At 42.8% G+C, this 23,915-nt stretch overlaps 1 protein-coding gene across 3 annotated transcripts in view; it reads left to right on the top strand.

Annotated features, from left to right (window-relative positions):
* Nucleotides 1-23,915, top strand: part of TDRD12 (tudor domain containing 12) — a 103,360-nt gene that overhangs the window by 31,716 nt on the left and 47,729 nt on the right. For all 3 annotated transcript variants that reach the window (XM_003915285.4, XM_009194091.3, XM_009194090.3), the window contains exons 8-11: nt 254-346; nt 15,047-15,144; nt 15,718-15,794; nt 19,733-19,813. In XM_003915285.4, the coding sequence (XP_003915334.4) occupies nt 254-346; nt 15,047-15,144; nt 15,718-15,794; nt 19,733-19,813 (349 nt within the window). The remainder of the gene's footprint in view (nt 1-253; nt 347-15,046; nt 15,145-15,717; nt 15,795-19,732; nt 19,814-23,915) is intronic.

Here is a 23,915-nt window from a genome sequence, read left to right as displayed (position 1 = left end):
ATACTTTTAAAAAGAGCTATTTATCACAAATAACCCTTAGCATGAAAATATAAGAGCTAGTCACGGACTGTGGAAACAATTTCTGACATTTCTGTCCACATCCGGTTTTTAGTCCCCTCGCCTTGTGTCCCTTAGTCAGGTGTCCTGTAACCTCAGAGCAAAAGCAAGAGCAGAAGTAGTGTACTAACAAGTTCACATTTTTATTTGGGGTTTTATTTCATGCTTTAATTCTGAAATTTATTCTTTCTATCAGATTCACATGGTTTAAATTTTCTGGCACAATCTCTGCAGCATACATGGCGCAGGGGTATTGTCGGTGACCTCAGGCCAACAGCCACAGCACCGGGTGAGTTCTGCTAATGTGGTTTATTTCATAGGCAGCATGAAAAAAGTATTCTTAGCTTTTTAAAGATTAGAAAGGTTGTCTAGAAGGGCTATGGTAATTCTCCCTCTTTTCTTAATTTAGTGTAACCAATCTGTGATGTAGATGCTGAAAGAGATCACGTGTCCTGCATTTCATACTTAGAAATTTTACTGTCATGTAAAGAAAGTAACAGGCACCTGTTCATGTGCAGGACTGATTTTTTTCCAGCCTAGCCATTGACCAGTAATCATTATCTGTCCTCAGAGTGTACATATGTATTTATGATTGATTTTTCACTTAGGCAACAGGATGCGTAAAAATAGGGAAGACTTGCTTATGAGGGCAGAAATACATAGTTTTTAATTCCAGTCTTCAAGATATTTTATGAATTGGAATTGCTGGGTGAGGGTGAAATGTGTCAGCCCCGTTGATGCCTGGCTCACCCTCTGTGGTGGCTCCTCCACCATTTCATTCCTATGCTGGATGTGTGTCTAGGAAGGCCTCACTTCATGTCTTGGATAGGTTCTTGGAAACTGACTTCAGTGAAACAAAGTGAAACGAAGCAACCTTGAACAAAGCAACTCAATTTGAGGGCCTACTGTACTTTGTTTCCCTTAAATCCATGGTTTCCAAGAACCTATTGATGAGTCAAGTGAGGACTTACTGATACCTGTGGGTGTAATATTTCATGTGCATCTGTAGTAAACCACAACTACATTAAAGCTTTAGCCAACTAAAATATTCCCTGTACTTCAAATTATTTTCAATTACTTTGTTAATGTTGCTCATCATAGAGAAGGAAGGATGCAAAGGATTTTTCTCAGCCACTCTGCCAACCAGAGAGTCCTTCATGGCTGGCAGTGCCCACCCTGTCCCCGACCTGGGCCTTGCTCAGCCCTGGGCCTGGCCGCTGGAGGCTCCCTACCCACTCAGCCCACCTGTGCTATAGATTGTATCTGCATTTGGCGGTTCCCAAGCTCTTGTCCTGTGTCCAAGAAGAATAAGGTTATGCTGCCAGTTAGAAGAGTGAGGATGGGCAGAGGAGAATTTTATGGAGCGATGGAACAGCTCTCAGTGTAACCTCATTCTTCTTGGACAGGTGGTTTCTGTCTCAGTGTGGCCAGGCTGGAACTTTTTATGGACTCAGAATGGAGAGTGTATGCTGATTGGTTAGTGAATATGCAAAAAAGGTTAAACCAAACACACCACTCAAAGGTGGGTATGACAGTGTAGAAAACCAACTAGGAAAGAGTAGGTGTATATGAAATAAGTAGGAGGTAGAGATCACTCAGAGGAAATAATGCCAAACAGGAAAACAGTTTCTCAATCCAGTGTGTATATTACCCGAGACTTGTAGCTGAGCTTTAAACTGGTTTCTGCTTGAAAATTGGGTTTCACCAGGGACCCACCCCTATCTCCCTAGGCATTTGACTGCCTTTTGCTGCTATCAATAACCCAAATTGTAAAAACCTGTCATCTCACTGCCTACTTTTTAAAATTGTAGAGTCGGGACCAGGTGCAGTGGCTCACACCTGTAATCCCAGCACTTTGGGAGGTCAAGGCTGGCAGATCACTTGAGGCTGGCATTTCAAGAGCAGCCTGGCCAATATAGTGAAAACCCATCTCTACTAAAACTACAAAAATTAGCCGGGTGTGGTTGTGCATGCCTGTAGTCCCAGCTACTCCGGAGACTGAGGCCGGAGAATGGCTTGAACTGGGAGGTGGAGGTTGCAGTGAGCCAAGATTGTGTCATTGCACTCCAGCCTGGGTGACAGAGTAAGACTCTGTCTCAGAAAACAAAATAAAATAAAATAAAATAAAAGGCCGGGCACGGTGACTCATGCCTGTAATCCCAGCACTTTGGGAGACCGACACAGGTGGATCACCTGAGGTTAGCAGTTTGAGACCAGCCTGGCCAACATGGTGAAACCCCATCTCTGCTAAAAATACAAAAATTAGCCAGTCATGGTGGCGTGTGCCTGTAGTCCCAGCTACTCAAGAACTTATTTGCTACATGATGAAATGAGAAACTAGAATGTAAAAAGGAGGAGTGAACCCTGTAGACTCTTTTGCATTGACGGTAAGGGTGGCAACACAGTGTGGAGAGAACAAGCTTGGGGCTAGAAGCCAGGAGATATGTGTTCTAATCCTGAGTCCACCACTGGCTTGATGGGAGCCTTGACCTTCCAAGAGCCTGCATCTGCCCATCTGTACATGAAGTGGGAGGTAGGGGAAGACTAGAAGGCTCCTGGAGTTCTAGCATGTCTCCGTCTGGGAATTTTTTTTTTTTTTTTTTTTTTTTTTGAGACAGGGTCTCGCTCTGTTGCCCAGGCTTGATTGCAGTAGTGTGATCACAGCTCACCGCAGCCTCAAACTCCTGGCCTCAAAGGAGGCTGCAGCAGGAGAATCACTTGAACCCAGGAGGCAGAGGTTGCAGTGAACCAAGATTGTGCCACTGCACTCCAACTTGGGCGACAGAGTGAGACTCTGGCTCAAAAATAAAAAATAAAATAAAATAAAATAAAGTAAATAAAATAAAATAAAATAAAATAAAATACCTTTCTTTCCGAAGTTTTCCAGAGGGTATTTGTAAAATTTTTATTTCACAGAAATGGGATCCTCTTTGTAGTGTATTTTACTTAGTATATGGCTGAACCCCTTTGTAGGTCAGATATATCTGGTAGAATGTGTTTAAGGACATAGACTCTGATGTGAGACTATCAGGGTGTCAGGCTGCTTCCTTCTCTGGGACATGGGGAGGTGTCGTTACCATCCCCCTGGGAGTTGCTGAACTGGGCCATCGTGCAGTATGCTTGGCTCAGCGCCTGACCTGTGGCAGCCTCAGCACATGTGGCCTCTGCCCCAGATTCTCATATGCCTCTTGTAGGGGATCCTCAGGTGAGAATTACAGCAGAAAGTAGAACCTGTTGTTGATGGGAGTGTATTCTTTCTGTTTATGTTCTTTTTCCATTGGAGGAATAAAAATACCAGGCACTACATCATTGTGTTTAATTATCACGTGGCTTTCCATTGCGTGATATGTCAAAATTACTTTCAGGAGTCCCAGCTTGCTGGGCAGTAATTGTTTCCTGCTTATTACAGTCAGTACTAGAATGAACTATGCTTATCTTTGAAAAGGAAAAGGTTATGGTGAACAAAAACAAAAAAAAGATAATGTGAGGTGTGACTGAATTGGCATGTAAAAAACAGAATTATTAGATGTTACTTTTCTAAGTACAGATTTCACTTTCCTTTAATTATTGTGAGAAGGTACTTCAGTTATATTTCAGTTAGTTTTTGGTGTTTCTCTTTGAAGTTGCCTAATATTTTTAAGAATCAAAGTATAATACTTTGCTAATACTTGATTTGCTAATACTTGATCAAACAATCACATATTACAGAAGGGCTACAGTGAAAAATAATTTTTTTATTTGCAACCTCTTCTTACCCCAGAATGTCCCCTAGAGATAAACTCACTTTTTAAAGTTACTTATTTTGGTAGTTATCTCCAGATTTTAAAATAATTATGTATATTTTACTGTTACTAGGCTTGTTAACTTTAGACATTGTCTTGATTTCTAGGGCAAGTTCGCTCTCATGCCCCTAACCCATATTCATTCATTCATCAGTTATTTATGAAGCCCTCACTGTCAGGTGCTTTTCTAGGGATTCTTAGGAGGGAAACAAAGTCTCTGCTTCCATAGAGTTTACATCCATCTTCTCAGTACATTTTTTATTTTACAATAATTACAAACTTACAGAAAAGTTGGAGAGTATTACAAATTACTTTTTCCCTAAACCATTTGAGAATAAGTTGCCAACCTGATTCCGCAATACTTGAGTTTTTCCTAGAAAGGAGGACATTCTCAAAAATATCCACAATACGATGATCAGAGTGTGAAGATTAACATTGAATGTTGTGATCATGTAACTCCCAGGCACCATTCAGATTTTGCTGATTATCCTAATACTCCCTTTATAGCAAAGAGACGTCGTTCAGCATCACTTGTTTCATTGAGAGAACACGTTTCTTTAGTCTCTCCTCTGGGACATTTCCTGGGTCTCCTTGATTTTCATGACCTTGCTCTTTGGAAGATTACAGACATGTTATTTTGCAGAATGTGTTCTGGATTTTGGTCATTCTAATATGGGTGTAGTGGAATATCATTTCAATTTGCATGTCTCTAATGACATACGACGTGAGCATCTTTTCATATGCTTATTTGCTGTTGGTATATCTTCTCAGATGAGATGTCTCTTCAGGATTTCCTTATTTATTTATTAATTTAGAGATGGAGTCGTGCGCTGTCAACCAGGCTGGAGTGCAGTGGTGTGATCTCAGCTCATGGCAACCTCTGCCTCCCAGGTTCAAGCCTCCTGCCTCAGCCCCCCGAGTAGCTGGGATTAAGGTGCCCACCACCATGCCTGGCTAGTTTGTATATTTTCAGTAGAGACGGGGTTTTACCATGTTGGCCAGGCTGGTCTCGAACTCCTGAGCTCAAGTGATCTACCTACCTCAAATGATCCGCCTGCCTTGGCCTCCCAAAGTGCTGGGATTACAGGCATGAGCCACGCACCGCGCCTGGCAAAAATTTGCCTATTTTAAATTGACTTATTTGTCCTCTTATTGTTGAGTTTTAGGAGTCCTTTGCATATTTTGGATAACAATCCTTTTTTTACATGTGTCCTTTGCAAACATTTCCTCCCAGTGTGTGACTTGTCTCTCATTCTCTTGACAATATCTTTCACAGAGCAGAAGTGTTCAGTGTTAATGAAGTCCAGCTGATCAGTTGCTTCTTTCATGGATTGTGCCTTTGGTGTTGTTGTCTCTAAAAGCCATCACACCGGCTGGTGGCTGATCAACCTCTGTAATCCCAGCACTTTGGGGAGGCGAGCCAGGCGGATCGAGTCAGAGATGAGACCATCCTGGCTAACGGTGAAACCCGTCTATAAAAAAAATACGGCGGCCAGTGGCTCAAGCCTGTAATCCCAGCACTTTGGGAGGCGAGGCAGGCGGATCATGAGGTCAGGAAGTCCCGAGACCATCCTGGCTAACACCGTGAAACCCGTCTCTACTAAAATACAAGAAGCTTGCCCGAGAGGCGAGGTGAAGAGCCTGTAGTCCCAGCTACTTGGGAGGCTGAGGCAGAGGAAGAATGGTAAACCGGGAAGTGAGCTTGCAGTGAGCTGAATCGACCACTGCCTCAGCCAGGCTACGAGCAAGAACTCCGTCTCAAAAAAAAAATACAAAAAGAAGCCAAAGCAGGCCGAGGTGAGCCTGTAGTCCCAGCTGCTTGGGAGGCTGAGGCAGGAGAATGGGTGTAGCCTGGGTGAGGCTTGCAGTGAGCTGAGATCCGGCCACTGCCTCCAGCCTGGTGACAAGCGAACTCCATCTCAAAAAAAAAAGCCCATTAAGCCATACTCCAGGGTCGTAAGGTTTTCTCCTGTGTTATTTTCTAGGAGTTTTGTATTTTGCATTTTTCATTTAGATCCATTTGAGTTGATTTTTGTGAAGGGTATAAGGTCTGTGTTCAGAGTCATTTTTCTGCATGTGGATGGTTCCAGCACCATTTGTTGAAAAGAGAAGGTTATGAGTTTTATTAGAGAAATCTTACATACTGTTTTGAAAGGAAGCTCATTGACACTAGAGAAGCTTTTGGGAGCTGGCAAGCTCTGATTGGTAGGTGATGGCAGTAGGTAAAACTAATCTTAAAGTCGTGGCAGGTTATTTCAGCAGCTACCAGGTAAAACTGGTGTTGGGATTCTGGCAGTGCACCTCAACAGAGGGGCCAAGAAAGTGCTCTGTGCCTCGAGTACTTTTCCTCTGGCCTCTCGACTCTGATTTAGTTGGAGATGAAAGAATGAACTAGTTTGTATAATTAACTTTCACAGGACCGTTGGGTTTAAAGTGATTATTTATATACAGTCGTGTGTTGCTTACTGATGGAATGTGTTCTGAGAAATACATCATTAAGTGATATTGGTGTGCAAACATAATAGGGTGTACTTACAGCAACCTACGTGGTGCGGCCTACTACACATATAGGTGATATGGTATAGCCTATGGCTCCTAGGCCACAAACCTGTACAGCATGTTACTGTATTGAATGCCGTAGGCAGCTGTAACACAATGGTAACTATTTGTGTTATCTAAATCAATTTAAACATAGAAAAGGTAGTGATTATGGTATGATGTTGCTAGGCAATAGGAGTTTTTCATCTTCATTAAAATCTTATGAGACCACCATCGTATACATGGTCTGTCGCTGATGGAAGGTTGGCATGTGGCACGTAACTGGAGTTGGATTACTGTCTGCCAAGCCTATTACCGTCTTTGATTTATTGCCCTTGTTTTTTTGTTCATCTTTTGACTTCTACTCTTCTTCTACCACTTGTGGTTTTAATTGGTTATTTTGATACCATATAAATGGGCCTTTAATGATGTGGTAGGAGGGGTAGAGAGAGGGAAATGTCTAGAGCCCTGTGATTAGACTCAGTCTTCTAGGGAGCCTGTACCCTTGGGCTGCACGCTTCTCAGGTGCCCCTCCGTGTCCCTCACCTCCCACCTTATGTGGGACAGAATGGCTGGAAGGGGCTAAGTTGTGTTATTTTCCTCCCCCACCAGAAGGCTAAATCAAACTGTATTTCCCTTCCTCTAGGTTAGATAGGTTCTGATAAACTCCAGTAGTTTCGGCTCTGGTTCAATACTTTCTCCTGAGGTCACGTCCTCTTAGGAAGGAACAGCACGCCCTTTATATTTCCAAGTAGTTACTTTTCCCCTCTTCCTGTTGAAGCACAAGGTGATTTTCCTGTGGTATTCACTGTGAGAACCTGCTGGAGCTCCAGGAGGTAGAACTCACAGAAGTGTGGCACACAGCCCCCCACCCTGGAGTTTTAACTAACAGAGGTGTCCACACTGACCCTCCAGCAAATTGTCAGTTACAGTTCAGGTTTCCCACCTCACTCCTGGTCCCATAGAAGTTTCTTCTGGGTTTCTGCCCCTGTCCGTTCTGAGTTTCTGTCCACCTGTCAGTCTCTCCAGTGCTGGGTCGGCAGTTTGCCCTGTGACCTCACTTTAATGGACCTAGGAAGAGTTCCTGATTTTTCAGTGTGTTCAGCTTTTTACTTGTTGTTAGGATAGAGTGATAACCATCAAGCTTTTTACATGCTTGACTGGAAAGTGGAAATTATACTAAATTTTAAAGTGTAAGATTGACAAGCCTTGGAGATTCTAATTGCTTTTCTTTTTTTACTTTATATTGTCCATCTGCAATGGACTCACTGCAAGCTCCGCCTCCCAGGTTCATACCATTCTCCTGCCTCAGCCTCCCGAGTAGCTGGGACTACAGGTGCCCACCACCACGCCTGGCTAATTTTTAATATTTTTATTAGAGATGGAGTTTCACCGTGTTAGCCAGATGGTCTCGATCTCCTGACTTTGTGATCTGCCCACCTCAGCCTCCTAAAGTGCTGGGATTACAGGCGTGAGCCACCATGCCCGGCTATATTGTCCATCTTTATAGACTCCTTAAGTTGTTCCAGATTCTCATTTATGGAACCCTATATCTGTATGATTTGAATATCTATAGAGACTCCTGTTATGATTCAGCTATGATCTCTCTTGGAAAATATTCTGTGTACACCTTAGAAGTATATGTGCTTTGCTGTTGTTGGGTAGAATGTTACAGAAATCTTAATTAGGTCATACTGGTTGATAGCATTGTTCAAATCTTCTTTATCTTTATTGATTTTCCATGAACTGTTCTGGCAATTATTGAGAAAGAGGTTTTGAAATAGCCAACTATAATTGTTTTGTTTTCTCTTTCCAGTTCTGTCAGTTTTTCCTCCATGTATTTTGAAGGTCTGTTATTTAGGTGCATGAAGACTTAGAATTTTTATGTCCCCGTGATGAATTGCTTACTCAGTCATTGTTAAATGGCTCTCTTTATCCCAGATAGTATTCTTTGCTCTGAAATCTACCTTAATATTAATATAGCTGCTCTAGATCCATTTTGATTAATATTAACATATATCTTTTCATGTCCTTTTAGTTTTAACCTATTGGTGCCTTTATATTTAAGGGGGAGTTCTTGTAGGGAGCATATAGTTGTGTCCAATCTGTCAATCTCTGTCTTTTAATTGGAATATTTAGGTCATTTCTATTTAATGCAATTTATTTAAAATTTTTTATCATTTAAAATTATTGTGGGCACGTGGTAGGTATATATATTTATGGAGTACATGAAATATTTTGATACAGGTATGCAATGTGAAATAAGCACATCATGGAGAATGGGGTATTCATTCTCTGAAGCTTTATCCTTTGCATTATAAACAATCCAGTTATATCTTTAAGTTATTTAAGACTTACAGTCACCCTGTTGTGCTATCAAATAGTCGGTCTTATGCTTTCTAATTTGATATAATGTATGATGTTGTTGGCTCTTAATCTAGCATCTTGCTGTTAGTTTTCTGTTTGTCTCATCTGGTTTTTGTTCCCTTTACTCTACTTTTTGCTTTCTTTTGGATTAAGTGCCTTTTATGTTCCATTTTAACTCCTTTGTTAGCTTATTAGCTATAACTTTTTTTTTTTTGAGATGGAGTCTCACTCTGTCGTCCAGGCTGGAGTGCAGTGGTATAATCTTGGCTCACTGGGTTCTGGCGATTCTCCTGCCTTAGCCTCTGGAGTAGCTGGGACTACAAGCATGTGCCACCATGCCTGGCTAGTTTTTATATTTTTAGTAGAGATGGGGTTTCACCATGTTGACCAGGCTGGTCTCGAACTCCTGACCTTAAGTGATCCACTGGCCTCAGCTTCCCAAAGTGCTGGGATTACAGGAACGAGCCGCCATGCCTGGTCAGCTATAGTTTTTTGTTTTGTATGTTTAGTGGTTGCTTTAGGGTTTAGAGTAAACATCTTTACTTCTCATAGCCTACCTTCAAGCAGTATTAGGCACTTCATGGATAGCATGAGGAACTTAGCAGTAGCCTCCTTACATTTCCTCCCTCCTGGCCATTATGCAGTTGTCATGCATTTTATTTATTTATTTATTTATGTATTTTTGAGACAGAGTTTTGCTCTTGTCACCCAGGCTGTAGTGCAGTGGCGCCATCTCAGCTCACTGCAGCCTCCACCTCCTGCGTTCAAGCGATTCTCCTGCCCCAGCCTCCTGAGTAGCTGGGACTACAGGTGCACACCACTACGCCCGGCTAATTTTTGTATTTTTAGTAGAGATGGGGTTTCACCACGTTGATCAGGCTGGTCTGGAACTCCTGACTTCAGATGATACACCTGCCTCAGCCTCCCAAAGTGCTGGGATTACAGGCATGAGCCACTGCACCCAGCCTGTTGTCATGCATTTTAATTCTACATTTATTAGAAACCCCACAGTACCTCATCATTTTTTATTAAGTAGTCAATTCTTTCTCTCTTTTTTTGAGAGAAGAAAGAAGTTGAATTCTCTAACATGTCATAAGCGTGCAGGCAGGTTATCAGAGTCTGTGCTCTTTCTGTCTTGTTGGCCTTGCCATCCTGAAGGTTTTGCCTCTATCCTCCTATTCCAAAATGAGTTATCACTGTGTCTCCCTTCCAGCCAGCTGGGGGGCAGGGGGAAGAGGTGAAGGGCACAACTCAGAGGTTGCACATGGTGCTTCCTCTCTCATTTCTTTGGCCAGAATGTTCTTGGGCAGCCATGCTTAGTGGGGGATGAAGCTCTGGGAGAGGGTGTCCTTCTTTTGGATTGCCAGGCTCCCACTAAAAATCAGGGGTTCTGTTACCTCAGAATTAGAAAACTGCAGGCATGGGCCATATCTGGCCTGCCGCCTATTTTTGTACAACCTGTAAGCTAAAAATGATTTTTCCATTTTTAAATAGTTGAAAAAATCAAAAGAGAAAGAATATTTTGTGATGCATTAAAATTATATGAAATTGTAATCTCAGTAGTTACAAATAAAGTTTTACCGAACATAGCCGGACTCATTTGCTTACATATTTTATACAGCTGCCTTTGCGCTGTTGCAGCTGAGTTGAGTGGTCGCGCCCCATGCCACCTGTCCCACAAAGCCCACAGTATTTACCAGCTGATGCTTTGCAGAAGGAGTTTGCTGACCCTGATCTGGAGCAAGGACTGAATGATATTCCAGGATAACTAACAGACCCTGCCACACTCCCCAGCACAGAGACCACAGATTTTGTGTGTCCCTTTAAATTTTAATTCTATTTTAAAGAGATTTTTAAGATAAGCATATATATTTTTATATTTACCTTCATATTTATCATTTTTGGTGGTCTTTATTCTTTTTTTTTTTTTTTTTTTTTTCAGAGACAGGATGTTGCACTGTTGCCCAAGTTGGAGTGCAGTGGTGTGATCATGGCTCATTGCATCCTCAAACACCTCAGCCTCCCGAGTTGTAGGGACTAGGCACACACCACCATGCCTGGCTAATTTTCAAAATTTATTTAGAGACAGGTTTTCATCATGTTGGTCAAGCTGGTCTCAAACTCCTGACCTCAGGTAATCTGCCTGCCTCAGCCTTCCAAAGTGCTGGGATTACAGGCGTGAGCCACTGCGCATTGAGGCCTTTCTTTGGCTTACTTTGCTTGGATGGAGCACATCCATACCCTAAGGGCAGGGTATGTGGGTGCTGTTTCTCAGCTCTTGAGACCTGTTACTCTCATTGGAATGGCGGGGGTGGCCTTCTGGATTGCAGATCACTTTCCTCATTACTTATGACACTGCACGTGTTTTCATGTTCCTGTTGGCAATTTGTCTGTTCTTTGTGAAATTCCTGTTTACATGTTTTAAAACTTAGGTTTTCTTATAATAAATTTTGAGAGTTATTGTTCTTTATTTTTTATTGAGACAGAGTTTCCCTATGCTGGCCAGGCTGGTCTCAAACTCCTGGCCTCAAGCAGTCCTCCTGCCTCGGCCTCCCGAAGTGCTGGGATTATAGGTGCAAGCCACTGTGCCTGGCTGAGTTTTTAAAATATATTCTGGAGATGTCATTTGTATTATAAATAAATTTCCTTCTAGTCTGTGGCTTTTCATTTTCTTAATGGTATTTTTCTGAGGAGAAGTTTTTGATTTTTGATGAAGTCTAGCTAATCACTTCTTTTTGTTTTAGGATTTTATGTCCTATTTAAGAAAACTTTGCTTTCTCTATGTTTTCTACTTTTGGCTTTTACATTTAATTCTAGGATCCATTTCAGGTTAGCGATGTGAGGTAAGGGTCAGGATTTGGTTTTGTTTTTTCCATGTGGGCATCCAGTTTTTCCAGTATGTATTATTTTGTATTTGTGGAGCTACATCTTCAAGGTAGATTCCTGGCAGAGGGGTTTCTGGTCAAAGAATGGTTTTATCTCTGTTGCCAGATGCCGTGGGTACTGTATCATCTGGGAGTCTCATGGGAATCTAGGAGACTGCCTGTTTGCCCACGCCTCACCAGCAGAGAGTTTCAAGTTTTTGGATCTTTTTCAGTTTGCAGTGAGAAATAGTATCTTAGATGAGCTTCCATTTGCATTTCCCTTATTATGAGAGCCACTTATGATTCTTTGACAAGTCACATACATTTATTGTGATTTTTTTTTTTTTTCAAGACAGAGTTTTGCTCTCTTTGCCCAGGCTAGCGTGCTGTGGCCTGATCTTGGCTCACAGCAACCTCTGCCTCCCGGATTCAAGTGATTCTTTGCCTCAGCCTCCCGAGTAGCTGGGATTACAGGCGTGTGCCACCATGCCTGGCTAATTTTGTATTTTTAGTAGAGACAGGGTTTCTGCATGTTGCTGGTCAGGCTGGTCTCGAACTCCCTACCTCAGGTGATTCACCTGCCTCAGCCTCCCAAAGTGCTGGGATTACAGGCATGAGCCACTGTGCCCAGCCTTATTGTGATTTAATGTATATTTTGACGTCTTTTCATTGTCTCATTTTGTGGGTTTTTTTTTTTTTTTTTTTTTTTTTAGACAGAGTCTTACTCTGTCACCCAGGCTGGAATGCAGTGGCTCACTGCGGGCAGTGAGATCATGGCTGACTACAGCCTCTGCCTACCAGCTTCAAGCGATTCTCCCACCTCAGTCTCCCAAGTAGCTGGGATTAAAGGCACGCACACCTTGCCTAGCTAATTTTTGTATTGTTAGTAGAGACAGGGTTTCACCATGTTGGCCAGGCTAGTCTTGAACTCCTGACCTCAAGTGATCCACCTGCCTTGGGCTCCCAAAGTGTAGGAATTACAAGCGTGAGCCACCACACCTGGCCTCATTTTGTGTTTTCTGTTGACCATAATTTTTCTTTCTATTTTCTTTGTTATTTTCTGCCTCCTGTTGAATTGACCACTTCCCCCCCTTCCTTTTTACTCTTATAGATATTGCATTTCATTTCTCTTAGTCTTAAATTTTCTGTGTACTTATACTTTCTAATGAAGTTTCAAGGTAATCATTGTCTGTCCTCACATCAATCATGTCACCTTTTCTTTTCTAAACTCCTCTTTTCATTTCTGTTCTAATTTCTAGAATTTTAATTTAACTTGTTCTTTTGTAAATACATTTTGCACTCAGTTTTTCTTTAAGTTCTTTGGAGTGGAATTGCTTGGGTTCAAATCCCAGATCTGTTATTTACTAGCTGAATAAACATGGGCACGTTATTTCACCTTTCTGTGCTTGCTTTTCCTAATCTGAAAAGGGGGAAATAATGGTGCCCATCGAGAAATCACATGGAGTTCAATAAAGTACGTGGTACCTATCACATAGAATTGAATCAATTCATATAAAGCATTTAGAATAGTTCTTGATATAAATACTAAGTAGATGTTGATTATATAATTAATATTATTGTACTACTGGTTTATTTTTCTCCTTCCCCAAGTATATACTTTGTAGTTCTTCTAGTAGGGGAGTGTCTTTGTTCACGTTGCTGTAAAGGAATACCTGAGACTGAATAATTTAGCAAGAAAAGAGGTTTATTTGGCTCACAGTTGTGCAAGCTGTATAAGAAGCATAGAGCTGACATCTGCTTATGGTGAGGCCTCAGGAAGCTTCCAATCATGGCAGAAGGGGAACAGGAGCTGCACATCACCTGCAAGAGAGGAAGAGAGAAAGGGGAAGGAGTGCTAGGCTATTTATTTATTTATTTATTTATATTTTTTGAGATGGAGTCTCACTCTGTCACCCAGGCTGGAGTGCAGTGGTGCAGTCTCAGTTCACTGCAGCCTCTGCTTCCCAGGTTCAAGTGATTCTCCTGCCTCAGTCTCCCAAGTAGCTGGGACTACAGGTGTGTGTCTCCACGCCTGGATAACTTTCATATTTTTAGCAGAGACAGGGTTTCACCATGTTCAGCAGCAGGCTAGTCTTGAACTCCTGAGCTCAAATGATCACCTACCTCGGCCTCCCAAGGTGCTGGGATTACAGGCATGCCACTGCACTTGGCCTCTTTGGTTTCATAAATGCTTCTTTTATTTCTTGGATATTTTAATTAAGTTTATTTGAAAAGTCCTTTTCAGACAGATGTTTTATCTTCATATCGTCAGATGTGAATATTTCTTTCCCAATCTCCTTTTTTTTTTCTTTTTTTTTTTTTTACTCTTTATGATAGAGCTGGTCTTGTATGAACGTTTCTCTCTTGGCAAATTTTAACTACCGCCTCCATTCCTGGTTCCAGAGTTTATCTTTTTGGCTAAAAGGTTGTACCCTGATAATGTAATTCCAAACCGGAAGACCACATGACATGCAGACTTGGGTTCCAAATTACTTTAAAGAAGGGTTAGGGCAATTTATAATATCATTTCACATTTCTAGTGCTGCTGCGTATTTCAATGACTTATTTAATAGGTGAAAGGTGTCTCTTGTCATTTCAATTTGTGTTTCTTTTATTAATAGTAGGACACTTTTCTAGAATGCCTCTGTATTTCCCTAATACATGATTGCTGGGTAAAACAACAGCCATTTTATAACACTCATGGGTTCTGTGGTCAGGAATTCAGAATGGGTATGGCAGGAGGGTTTGCCTTTGTTCCACCCTGTCCTGGGCCTCAGACAGGGAGACGTGAGGGCTGGCGGTAACTAAGCAGGGGCAGTGGTCTGCGGACTCAGGCACGTTCTGGCGGTTGATGCTGGCTTTTGGCTGGGACCTCAGCTGGGGCTGTCATCCGAAATACGCTAGCAGTCTTTCCATGTGGCTGCTTTCCCACAGTGTCATGGCTGGGCTTCAAATGTTAGCTTCCAAGACGGCAGATCCCAAGTATGCGGCCTTTTGGTAACATCGCTTTAGAAGTCACACAGCACCACTTCCATGTTGGTTATGAGCTCACCCAGGTTCACAGGAAAGGAACACAGAGCCCACCTCTTGGCAGGAGACAGAGTCACGTTGTGAGAAGAGCCTGTGTGTTGGGAGATGTTGCCATGGTCTTCTGAGGGAAATGTCATCTGACAAATTGGGAAAATACTGTTGTGTTCCATTATTAGTCAGCTGGTATGGGAATTGTTAGAACATTTTAATTGTTTTTACATAAAGGTTGAGACAAGATTTTAAAATTTAATCCCCTCAAGTAAGGTTTACTACAAATTCATATTCCATAAAAATTTCACATATTAAGATTTTATAATGGTATTTGCTTTTATTATATTCCTTTTTATCCTGTTTTCTATTAATATCACTTTTTGGTGTAGCTTTCTTATTACCATTTTTATTTTGCAGACAAAGCTGTAAAATGTAATATGGATTCATTGAGAGATTCACCTAAAAACAAATCTGAAAAGAAACACCATTGCATCTCTTTAAAAGATACAAATAAGGTTGTATTTTAAAAATGTTCTTTCAATACAGAGTTGATATAGCATTAATTTTCAAATTTTCTCTTTCGAATCTATCTGAAACCAAAAATATGTTTTCTATTAAAAAATCGTTGGCCATGATAGTTTCCTATAGTTTGCTTATTTTGAAAGGAGAAAGTAGCTCCAACTTCTTCATGTCAAGCTCTTGTTCTCGGCCTACTTTCCTTTCTACAAAATTGGATATTCATCCTCCTTTTAACGAAGGTGTGAAAATCTGGGATTCCAGGGCACTGTCATAGTGAAGTGCAAGTCTAATCTGCTCTCCGTCCCTTTGACAAGACAGGTGAAAGTGATTGCAGGGTATTTTAAATACTGATGATCTGGAATGCCCTGCCATTTGGATGTTTAATGTAGTATAGCAATGGCATAATCACCCAACTTTCCAGTTTTTTGTCTCTCCATGTCTGTGTGTGCATGAAAGCTGTCTGGGATGGTTGTTCATGAGAATAACTCCCATGGAATTTTGGTTCTAAAAGAATGTGTATTATGTTGCTAGCATATACATTCTTTCTGAAAGAAGTTTTTCTTTTACAGTGTGTTGAATCTTCAGCGTACTGGCCAACAAAAAGAGGCATAACCATATATGCTGATCCAGATGTACCAGAAGGAAGGTATGATTTGAAAATTCAAACTGGATGTGGTGGCACTTGCCTGTAGTCCCAGCTGTTGAGGAGGCTGAGCTGGGGGAACCGCTTAAGCCCAGGAGGTTCAGGCTTCAGTGAGCTGTGATTGTACCACTGCACTCCAGCCTGGGTAACAGAGTGAGACTGTATCTCTAAAATAATAATAATAATAATTCGGTGTAATTGACAAAAGACTTAGGGTGATATTGTCTTATACAGTGTTCTATAAAATGGATGATGGGGAAATAGTTCATTTTCAAAGAGTGGCCCAGGAAATTTTGGTTAAACATATTAATTTAAAGGAAAAATGTGACACCCGGTTGACAGCAAAGTTGACTGAAAACTGGTAGTGGCCCTAGAGTCTGTCTCTTCTTTGCCTTGTTGGACAGAGTTGTCTCGGTAAGGCAGGTCTGAAGATTGGCACCGAGTGGTCCTGATGGGAGGGATGGCCTCACGTGGCCAGATGGCAGCACAGGGTAGGTGGTTACCCGGGGCGGAAAGAGAAGGACGGTTTCGTGAGTATCAGAGGCTAGGTCTTTACTTTGTCCTCTTCAAGATACATGTCAGTGACATTAATGAAATTGCAGAAAGGATGTAATATTGTACCACCTCATGAATGGTCTAAGAACTCAAAATAGTAGACCTTCACACTTCCCCTCATGGACTTTATGCTGTGGTTGTCATATGTTATACTTTTACATGTATCATAAATGCTAGACTCTATCTCACTTTTATTTAAATAGTCAATTATATTCTAGAGAGAGTTAACTAACAAAAATATCTTCTGTCTTTACCTACGTGGTTGCATTGGTGTTTTTTACTTTGGTGTAGATCTCTATTTCCATCTGGTATTATTTTCCTTCTACCTAAAGGGCTTCCTTTAATATTTCTTGCATTGCAGGTCTGCTGTTGATGAACTCTTTCAGCTTTTTTTTTTAAGTATTCATTTTAGGTTCATTTTGAAAAGGATACCTTTGCTAGGTGTAGAATTCTAGGTCGACAGCACTTTATGTAAAGATGTTGCCCCACTGTCTTCTCTCTTGCATTGTTCCCAGCACCGCCTCTGCTGTCACCGGTGCCTTTGTTCCTCTGCCGTTTCCTCTGACTGCTTTTCACATTTTTTCTTGATTACTGGTTTTAGCAATTTACTTATAATATACTGGCCAGGCATGGTGGCTCACGCCTATATTCCTAGCACTTTGGGAGGCCAAGGTGGGCAGATCACCTGAGGTCAGGAGTTCAAGACCAGCCTGGCCAACATGGTGAAACCCTGTCTCTACTAAAAATACAAACAAGTTAGCTGGGGTTGGTGGTGGGTGCCTGTAATCCCAGCTACTCAGGAGGCAGAGGCGTGATGATCGCTTGAACCCAGGAGGTGGGGTTTGTAGTGAGCTGAGATCACACCACTGCACTCCAGCCTGGGTGACAGAGCAAGACTCGTCTCAAAAAAAAAAAAAAAAAAAAAAATTGTGATATACCTTGCCGTTGTTGCTACCATATTTCTTATGCTTGGGGTTTGTTAATGTTCTTCTTTTGTATCTTTCTTACATCAAATAGTCATTATGTCTGCAAATACTTTTTCTGCACCCTTCTCTTTTTCCTCTCGTTTTAGAGACTGTGATGAAATAAATGTCAGATACTTTGATATTGTCCAAAAAGTCCCTGAGGCTCTGTGCATTTTTTCAGCCTTTCAATCTTGTTACTCTGCAGATTAATGATTCTACTGATCTGTCTGTAGGTTCATTCTCTTCTGTCATCCACATTCTGCTATTGAGCCCGTCCTATGAGTATTCTATTTATTACATCTATATTTTTTTGAGACAGGGTCTTGCTCTGTTACCCAGGCTCTCAAGTGCAGTGGAGCAATCATAGCTCACTATAGCCTTAAACTCCTGGGCTTAAGCGATCCTCCTGCCCCAGCCTCCCAAGTAGCTGGGACTACAGGCATACACAACCACAGCTGGCTAACATTTTAATTTTTTGTAGAGGTGGGGGTCTCGCTATGCTGCTCTGGCTGGTCTCCAACTCCTGAGACCAACTGATGCTCCTGCCTCGGCCTACCAAAATATTAGGATTACAGGTGTGAGCCACTGTACTTGGCCTATATTTCTTATTTCTAAAATGTTCCTTGTTTTTTTTTTCAAAAGTTTATATTTCTTTGCTGAGAACTTGTGTGTTTCCACTTGGAAGTGCTGACCTTTTCTTCTTGCGGAGTGAGTGTCTGATGATTGCCACCCCGAGCCACCATGGGTTGGCACCTGCTGATTGTCGTTTCCCTTGGCAGTCGATCCGGTTTCCTGGGCCCGTGTGTGCTTAGTAACTTTGGACTTACTCTGGATATTTTGAGTGTCATGTTGTGAGACTCTGGTTTCTGTTCACATTCTCTAGAGAGCGTTGGTTGGTGTCGTTTGTCTTCACAGGAGGTCGGTACTTCCATGAGGTCCGGCCCTCATGTTCTGCCTTGTTATCTGTGGATGGTGGTGGCCATGTGATCTCAGGCTCTGGGCCCTCGATGCTGCTTGGGGACTGTTCTGCATCTGCATACCTTGGGGCGAGTCAGGGGCTTGTGTTGGGTCATGAACCAGCTCTCTCTCTTTTCAGAATTTCCCTCACAGTTACCAATTTCTAGGGGCTCCTTCCCCGTGTTCCTCTAGCCAGATAGTTTCTCTTGGAGACATTGGTGTGCAGTAATGTGGGATTGGGATACCTTGAGAATAAAACAAATAAGGGAGGAAAAAGATGGAAATTTTCCTCACACAGTCTTTGGACCACAGCTCCCATCTCCCAGTTCCTCTGGCTTCAGGTGCGGGTTTTCTCTCAGGGCTCAAGGTCACCACACTGCTGTTGCTGTTGCTGAGTGCAACTGCAAGATCAGAGCTGGCCTTCCGGCCTGGCGAGGAAAGAAAAGAAAAACAATGGAGATTCCCCACACTTTCTGGTTTAAAGGACGCCTCTTCCCACTTCCCTGGTTTGAAAGAGGGGGGTCTCTCCTGGAGGTTCTTGTGTCTGCATCTGCCACATAGTCATCCTGAGGTCAACACAGAGAGACACAGAGAGAAGAAAAACCAAGAAAGTCCTGATGACTGTGTTTTTCAGGTGTTCGACTTCTCTCCCCTGCTGTTGGGACCTCATCCAGAATGTCTGGTTGTGATCAGCAGGAGAGAGAGGCTGTGGCAGGCCTACTCCATCCTGTCCAGCACCAGCACCAAAAGTGTCAGAAGTGACTTTTATACTTAAAGAACTAAGCTCCGGTTCTCACAGAAATGTGCTTATGTAGATAAACCAATTCCTAAATGGTGCTTCTTAAATTTGTAATCCAGAAAATAAAGATATTTTCAGGATTGGGGTAAAGGAGTTCACAACTTTTCTTTTTTCTTTTTTTTGAGACGGAGTCTCACTCTGTCGCCCAGGCTGGAGTGCAGTGGAGTGATCTTGGCTCACTGCAACCTCCGCCTTCTGGGTTCACGCCATTCTTCTGTCTCAGCCTCCTGAGTAGCTGGGACTACAGGTGCCCGCCACCACACCCGGCTAATTTTTTGTATTTTTAGTAGAGATGGGATTTCACCATGTTAGCCAGGATGGTCTCGATCTTCTGACCTTGCAATCCTCCTGCCTTGGCTTCCCAAAGTGCTGGGATTACAGGCATGAGCCACTGCGCCTGGCCAATTTTTCATTTTTTTAAGAGACAGGGTCTTGCTCTTGTTGCCCAGGCTGGAGTACAGTGGCACAATCACAGCGCACTGCAGCGTCCAACTCTTAAGCTTAAGCAATCCTCCCACCTTGGCCTCCGGAGTTGCTGGTGCCATAGGCGCATACCACTGTGCCCGGTGTTTTTTATTTTTTATTTTTGTAGAGATGGGGACTCACTATGTTGCCCAGGCTGCTGCTCACAAATTTTAATGAATTTTTTTTTTTTTCATTTCTAGTGCTTTAAGTCAGAAGCCAAATGAGAAACCTCTTAGATTGGCTGAAAAGAAAGAATATGATGAGAAGAATAGCTGTGTGAAGTAAGAATTTTTTCCTTGGCCTGAATTGTGTATTGAAATAATTATAATAAAATTATAAACAAGAGAAATCTACACATTTTATTACTAATTTCCAACCTGTATTCCCATCAAAAAATAAATGTACAGTGCATCTCCTGTAGGGTCTGAGGTTAGGTTTTTCTTTTCCATCCACTTGGGCACATTTTTCTGTTTAAAGCTTTGTTCCAGTGTAAGTAGTCATTTTCTACCTCGCCTTCGGGATTCTCTTGGTAAAGTGAACAGTGTCACAAATGGAATTAGATACAGTTGATCTTTTGGGTCTGTTGATATTCTGTGGGTTGGTCTTTGCTTTCTTCCCAGTTCTCTGAGGCAATACTGCCAGAGAAACTGAGCAGTTTGCCTTGATTTTATACTTGTGTAATCTACAAAATATTTACATACCAATTTTTGTTTTGAGACAAGGTCTTCCTCTGTTATTCAGGCTGGAGTGCCGTGGTTCAGTCACAGCTCACTGCAGCTTCGATCTCCTGGGCTCAAGTGATCCTCCAACCTCAGCCTCCCAAGTAGCTGCGACCACAGGCATGCACTACCATACCTGGCATATATATATTTTTGGTAGGACAGGGTTCTCGCTATGTTACCCAGGCTGGTCTCAAACTCCTGGTCTCAAATAATTCTCCCGCCTCTGCCTTTCAAAGTGCTGGGATTGCAGGCGTGACCACAGCTCCCAGCCTCATGCCATTTTTATACTTTTTACCATATTGGCCTAATTTTACATTCCAAGTAACTGTAGCTGCCCTGGAACTCCCAGAGTGACAGAGTGTGAGACAGGTCAGAGGTGGGGAGGTCCTGCTGTTTCCGCTGGTTGGCCTGGGGGTTGGAGCCAGGGTGTGGACTCTGCTGCCATGTGGGCTTCCCAGCTTCCCAGAGGCCATGCTGATGGCCTGCCAGGGCTTCTTACCCCGCAGGACACCACCCAGTATTTCAAGGGTGAGGCTTTGAAAGCTTCCATGAGCCCACAGAGTTGGGGATGGCTGTTGATGCACCTGACTGACACCCCCCTCCCAGGGCAACCTCAGCCCTAATACCCAAAGGGTTTGCTGTCACAGTGGTTATTTTCCTTGGAACAGAAGACCTTGCATTATCCATGCAGCTTATTTCTTTCTTTTATTATTTTAAATTATAACCAGGCAAATTAACCCTGGAATATTCTTTTTTTCATTATTTATTTATTTATTTTATTTTTTTAATTGGAGACGGAATCTTGCTCTGTCACTTAGGCGAGAGTGCAATGACGCAATCTTGGCTCACTGCAACCTCCACCTCCTGTGTTCAAGTGATTTTGTTGCCTCAGCCTCCTAAGTAGCTGGAATTACAGGCATCTGCCACCATGTCCAGCTAATTTTTTTATTTTTAGTAGAGATGGGGTTTTGCCGTGTTGGCCAGGCTGGTCTCGAACTCATGACCTCAGGTGATCTGCCTGCCTTGGCCTCCCAAAGTGCTAGGATTACAGGCATGAACCACTGTGCCTAGATGACCCTGAAATATTCTGTTCCCCTTTATTTTCATATTAAAAAGTTCTGTCTTGTCTCCTCTTCTGCTAAAATGCCCTTTACTTATAACCCACTGATTAAACAACATCAGTTATCCTGTCAGTCTCCTGTGGATTTCAGGGAACTTTGAGGTAGTTCAAGATTAAACAGCAAAGAAGGCTTTGAGTTCCTTAGGGACATGGGGATGACCTGCTGATCCTGGGACCCTCCCCCTTGACTGAGCAGAGGTCCTGCATTGGCTACACTGTGTCCAAAGCCTGGGCAACCCCGTGCTGTCATTTCTGGCTAGATAGCGAAGGTAGCCTGGAGGAAAGGGACCCTTTCCTTAAGGATGGCCAGTCAGGGACCCGCATTGCCGCATCCCCAAACCTCACTTGGTACTATGATAACGACTGTCATGATGTGGACAGAGGGGCACAGGGACCTTGGCTCATTGCCAGAGGCCAGGTGTCCCACTAGCCTCCTCTGTGTGACACCTGTGGTTTTCTTTTCCTGTCTTTTTGTCTCGCTGATGGAATTGCTGAAGCCTGTAAGTACCAGCAAGCAGTTGTGTTTCTTTCTCCTTGGGCCTGTTCCTTCATATAACTCATTTGGAAACCCCCCAGTTACAGTACATTCTGGAAGAGGTCACCCCAGATTCAGTCTGCCCCATTCCAGGATCACATACCACCATACCCTTGGGAATCCTGGATACTTGGGTAGCAGAGGGAGTGGTGGGGCCCACACCCAGGTTTAAGGGCTCTCCTAGCGAAATTCTCTCTCTTAATCTTTAGGTGTCCAAGAGAAACTGCTGTGTTCTGCTAAGGGCTTCTTGGGGTGGCGAGGCAGTGTGGATTGGGCTCATACCGTGTTTCTAAGCTGGTGCCAGCTTCTGCCCAGCCCGTGGAAATATGCTGGGTGGTGGGTGAGTCTCAACTCTGTGTGGTGACTCTCGCAGAATTATTTTCAGGAGGATTTTGGACTTTGACAGTGCAGCCATATGTGCTGCGGGGAGTACTTTCATGACTGGTTAAGACGTCCTGGGCATAGGAGGGTGAAGTGGTGCCTGCTTGCCAGTCACATCAAATCTGATATTTAGTGTACCCTGGAGCTCTCTCTGCAGTTCTTTGTCTTTCCATCTTCTATGTCCCTCAAGCCTACTGTGATATTCATTCTTTATTCTTCTGTTGTCTTCCTTTGAACATTTTAACATCAGCCTACTTTGTACTGCCCACTGATTGAAGAAGGAAAATTCTCCGAATAACACCCATTCTTTTTCTCTTTCTTTCTTTCTTCCTTTTTTTTTTTTTTTTTTTTTTTTTTGAGATAAAGTCTCGCTCTGTAGCCCAGGCTGGAGTGCAGTGGTATAATCTCAGCTCACTGCAACCTCCGCCTCTCGGATTCAAGTGATTCTCCTGCCTCAGCCTCCCGAGCAACTGGGTTTACAGGCGCACGCCACCATGCCCAGCTAACTTTTTTGTATTTTTAGTAGAGATAGGGTTTCGCCGTGATAGCCAGGCTGGTCTCGAACTCCTGACCTCAGGTGATCTGCCTGCCATTAGCTTCCCAAAGTGCTGGGATTACAAGTGTGAGCCACTGCGCCTGACCCAAATATGCACATTCTTTGTGATACCGTTTCAGTGTCAGAGTCTGAACAGCAGTGCATGTCGAAGCCTGGACTGAAATGCTCTTCATACAGGCTGCTGAGTCCAGGGTCGGACACTGGCCTGCCAGACCCAAGCCCTCTGCCAAAGAACACAGTGAGCGTTGAGGACGCGGCTCTGTTGTACAACCCTTCCTTATCCCTCTTGAAATCACACCCACACTTCTGTTCTTCCCATGACTCCACTCTCCCTGCATCATGGTTCCAGTGAGATGAGTGTCTATTGTCCCTGGGCTGTGAGCAGGTGAGTGCTGTGGAGCTCTGCAGTCACAGAGCACGGCTGCTTTTCTCTTCTCACATAGCCTTTTGGTTTACCTGAAGTTAATAATTATCTGTTTTTTTCTTTCCTTGGGGTTTTTTTTTTAAATGAGGTCTCACAGTGTTGCCTATGCTGGTCTCAAACTTCTGGCATCAAGCCAGACCTCCTGCTTTAACCTCCCGAGTAGCTGGGACTACTGTGTGCCACTATGCCTGGCTCACTTTCCTAAGTTTTTCATCTATCTTAAAGATTCATCTCCAGAATTCTTCTCTGTTGTCTAAACTCAGGTTTTCACTTGTGTCTCTTTGGAGATCTCTCCAGACGCTTTCTGCCTGCTTTGGTCTGTGCCTGATGCGTCCCGCATTCATTGTCACCAACATCCTGAGATTCTCTGCATCTTTCTTGAATTGAATCTCCTCTTTTCCAGATCATGCATCTTATTCTTACTTGGTTTACTCCCTTGTTTTGGTGGAGAGCATCCTTTAGTAGCTCGCTAGGAAGGAAGACACAAAACATCAATTTTTTACAGACTTTGCATAAATGCTTTTAGACTATCTTCACGCTTGATCAATAGTTTGTCTATAAATTTTGAAGACATTTCTACTTCTAGTTTCTAGTGTTTGAGACGTCCACTCTATTCTGATTTCTTATTCTTTATATATGACTCCT

The sequence above is a fragment of the Papio anubis genome, chromosome 20, assembly GCF_008728515.1.
Source record: "Papio anubis isolate 15944 chromosome 20, Panubis1.0, whole genome shotgun sequence".
Classification (NCBI taxonomy): domain Eukaryota; kingdom Metazoa; phylum Chordata; class Mammalia; order Primates; family Cercopithecidae; genus Papio; species Papio anubis.
Note: the sequence above shows the minus strand (reverse complement) of the source record. Positions and strands in the feature narration are given on the sequence as shown.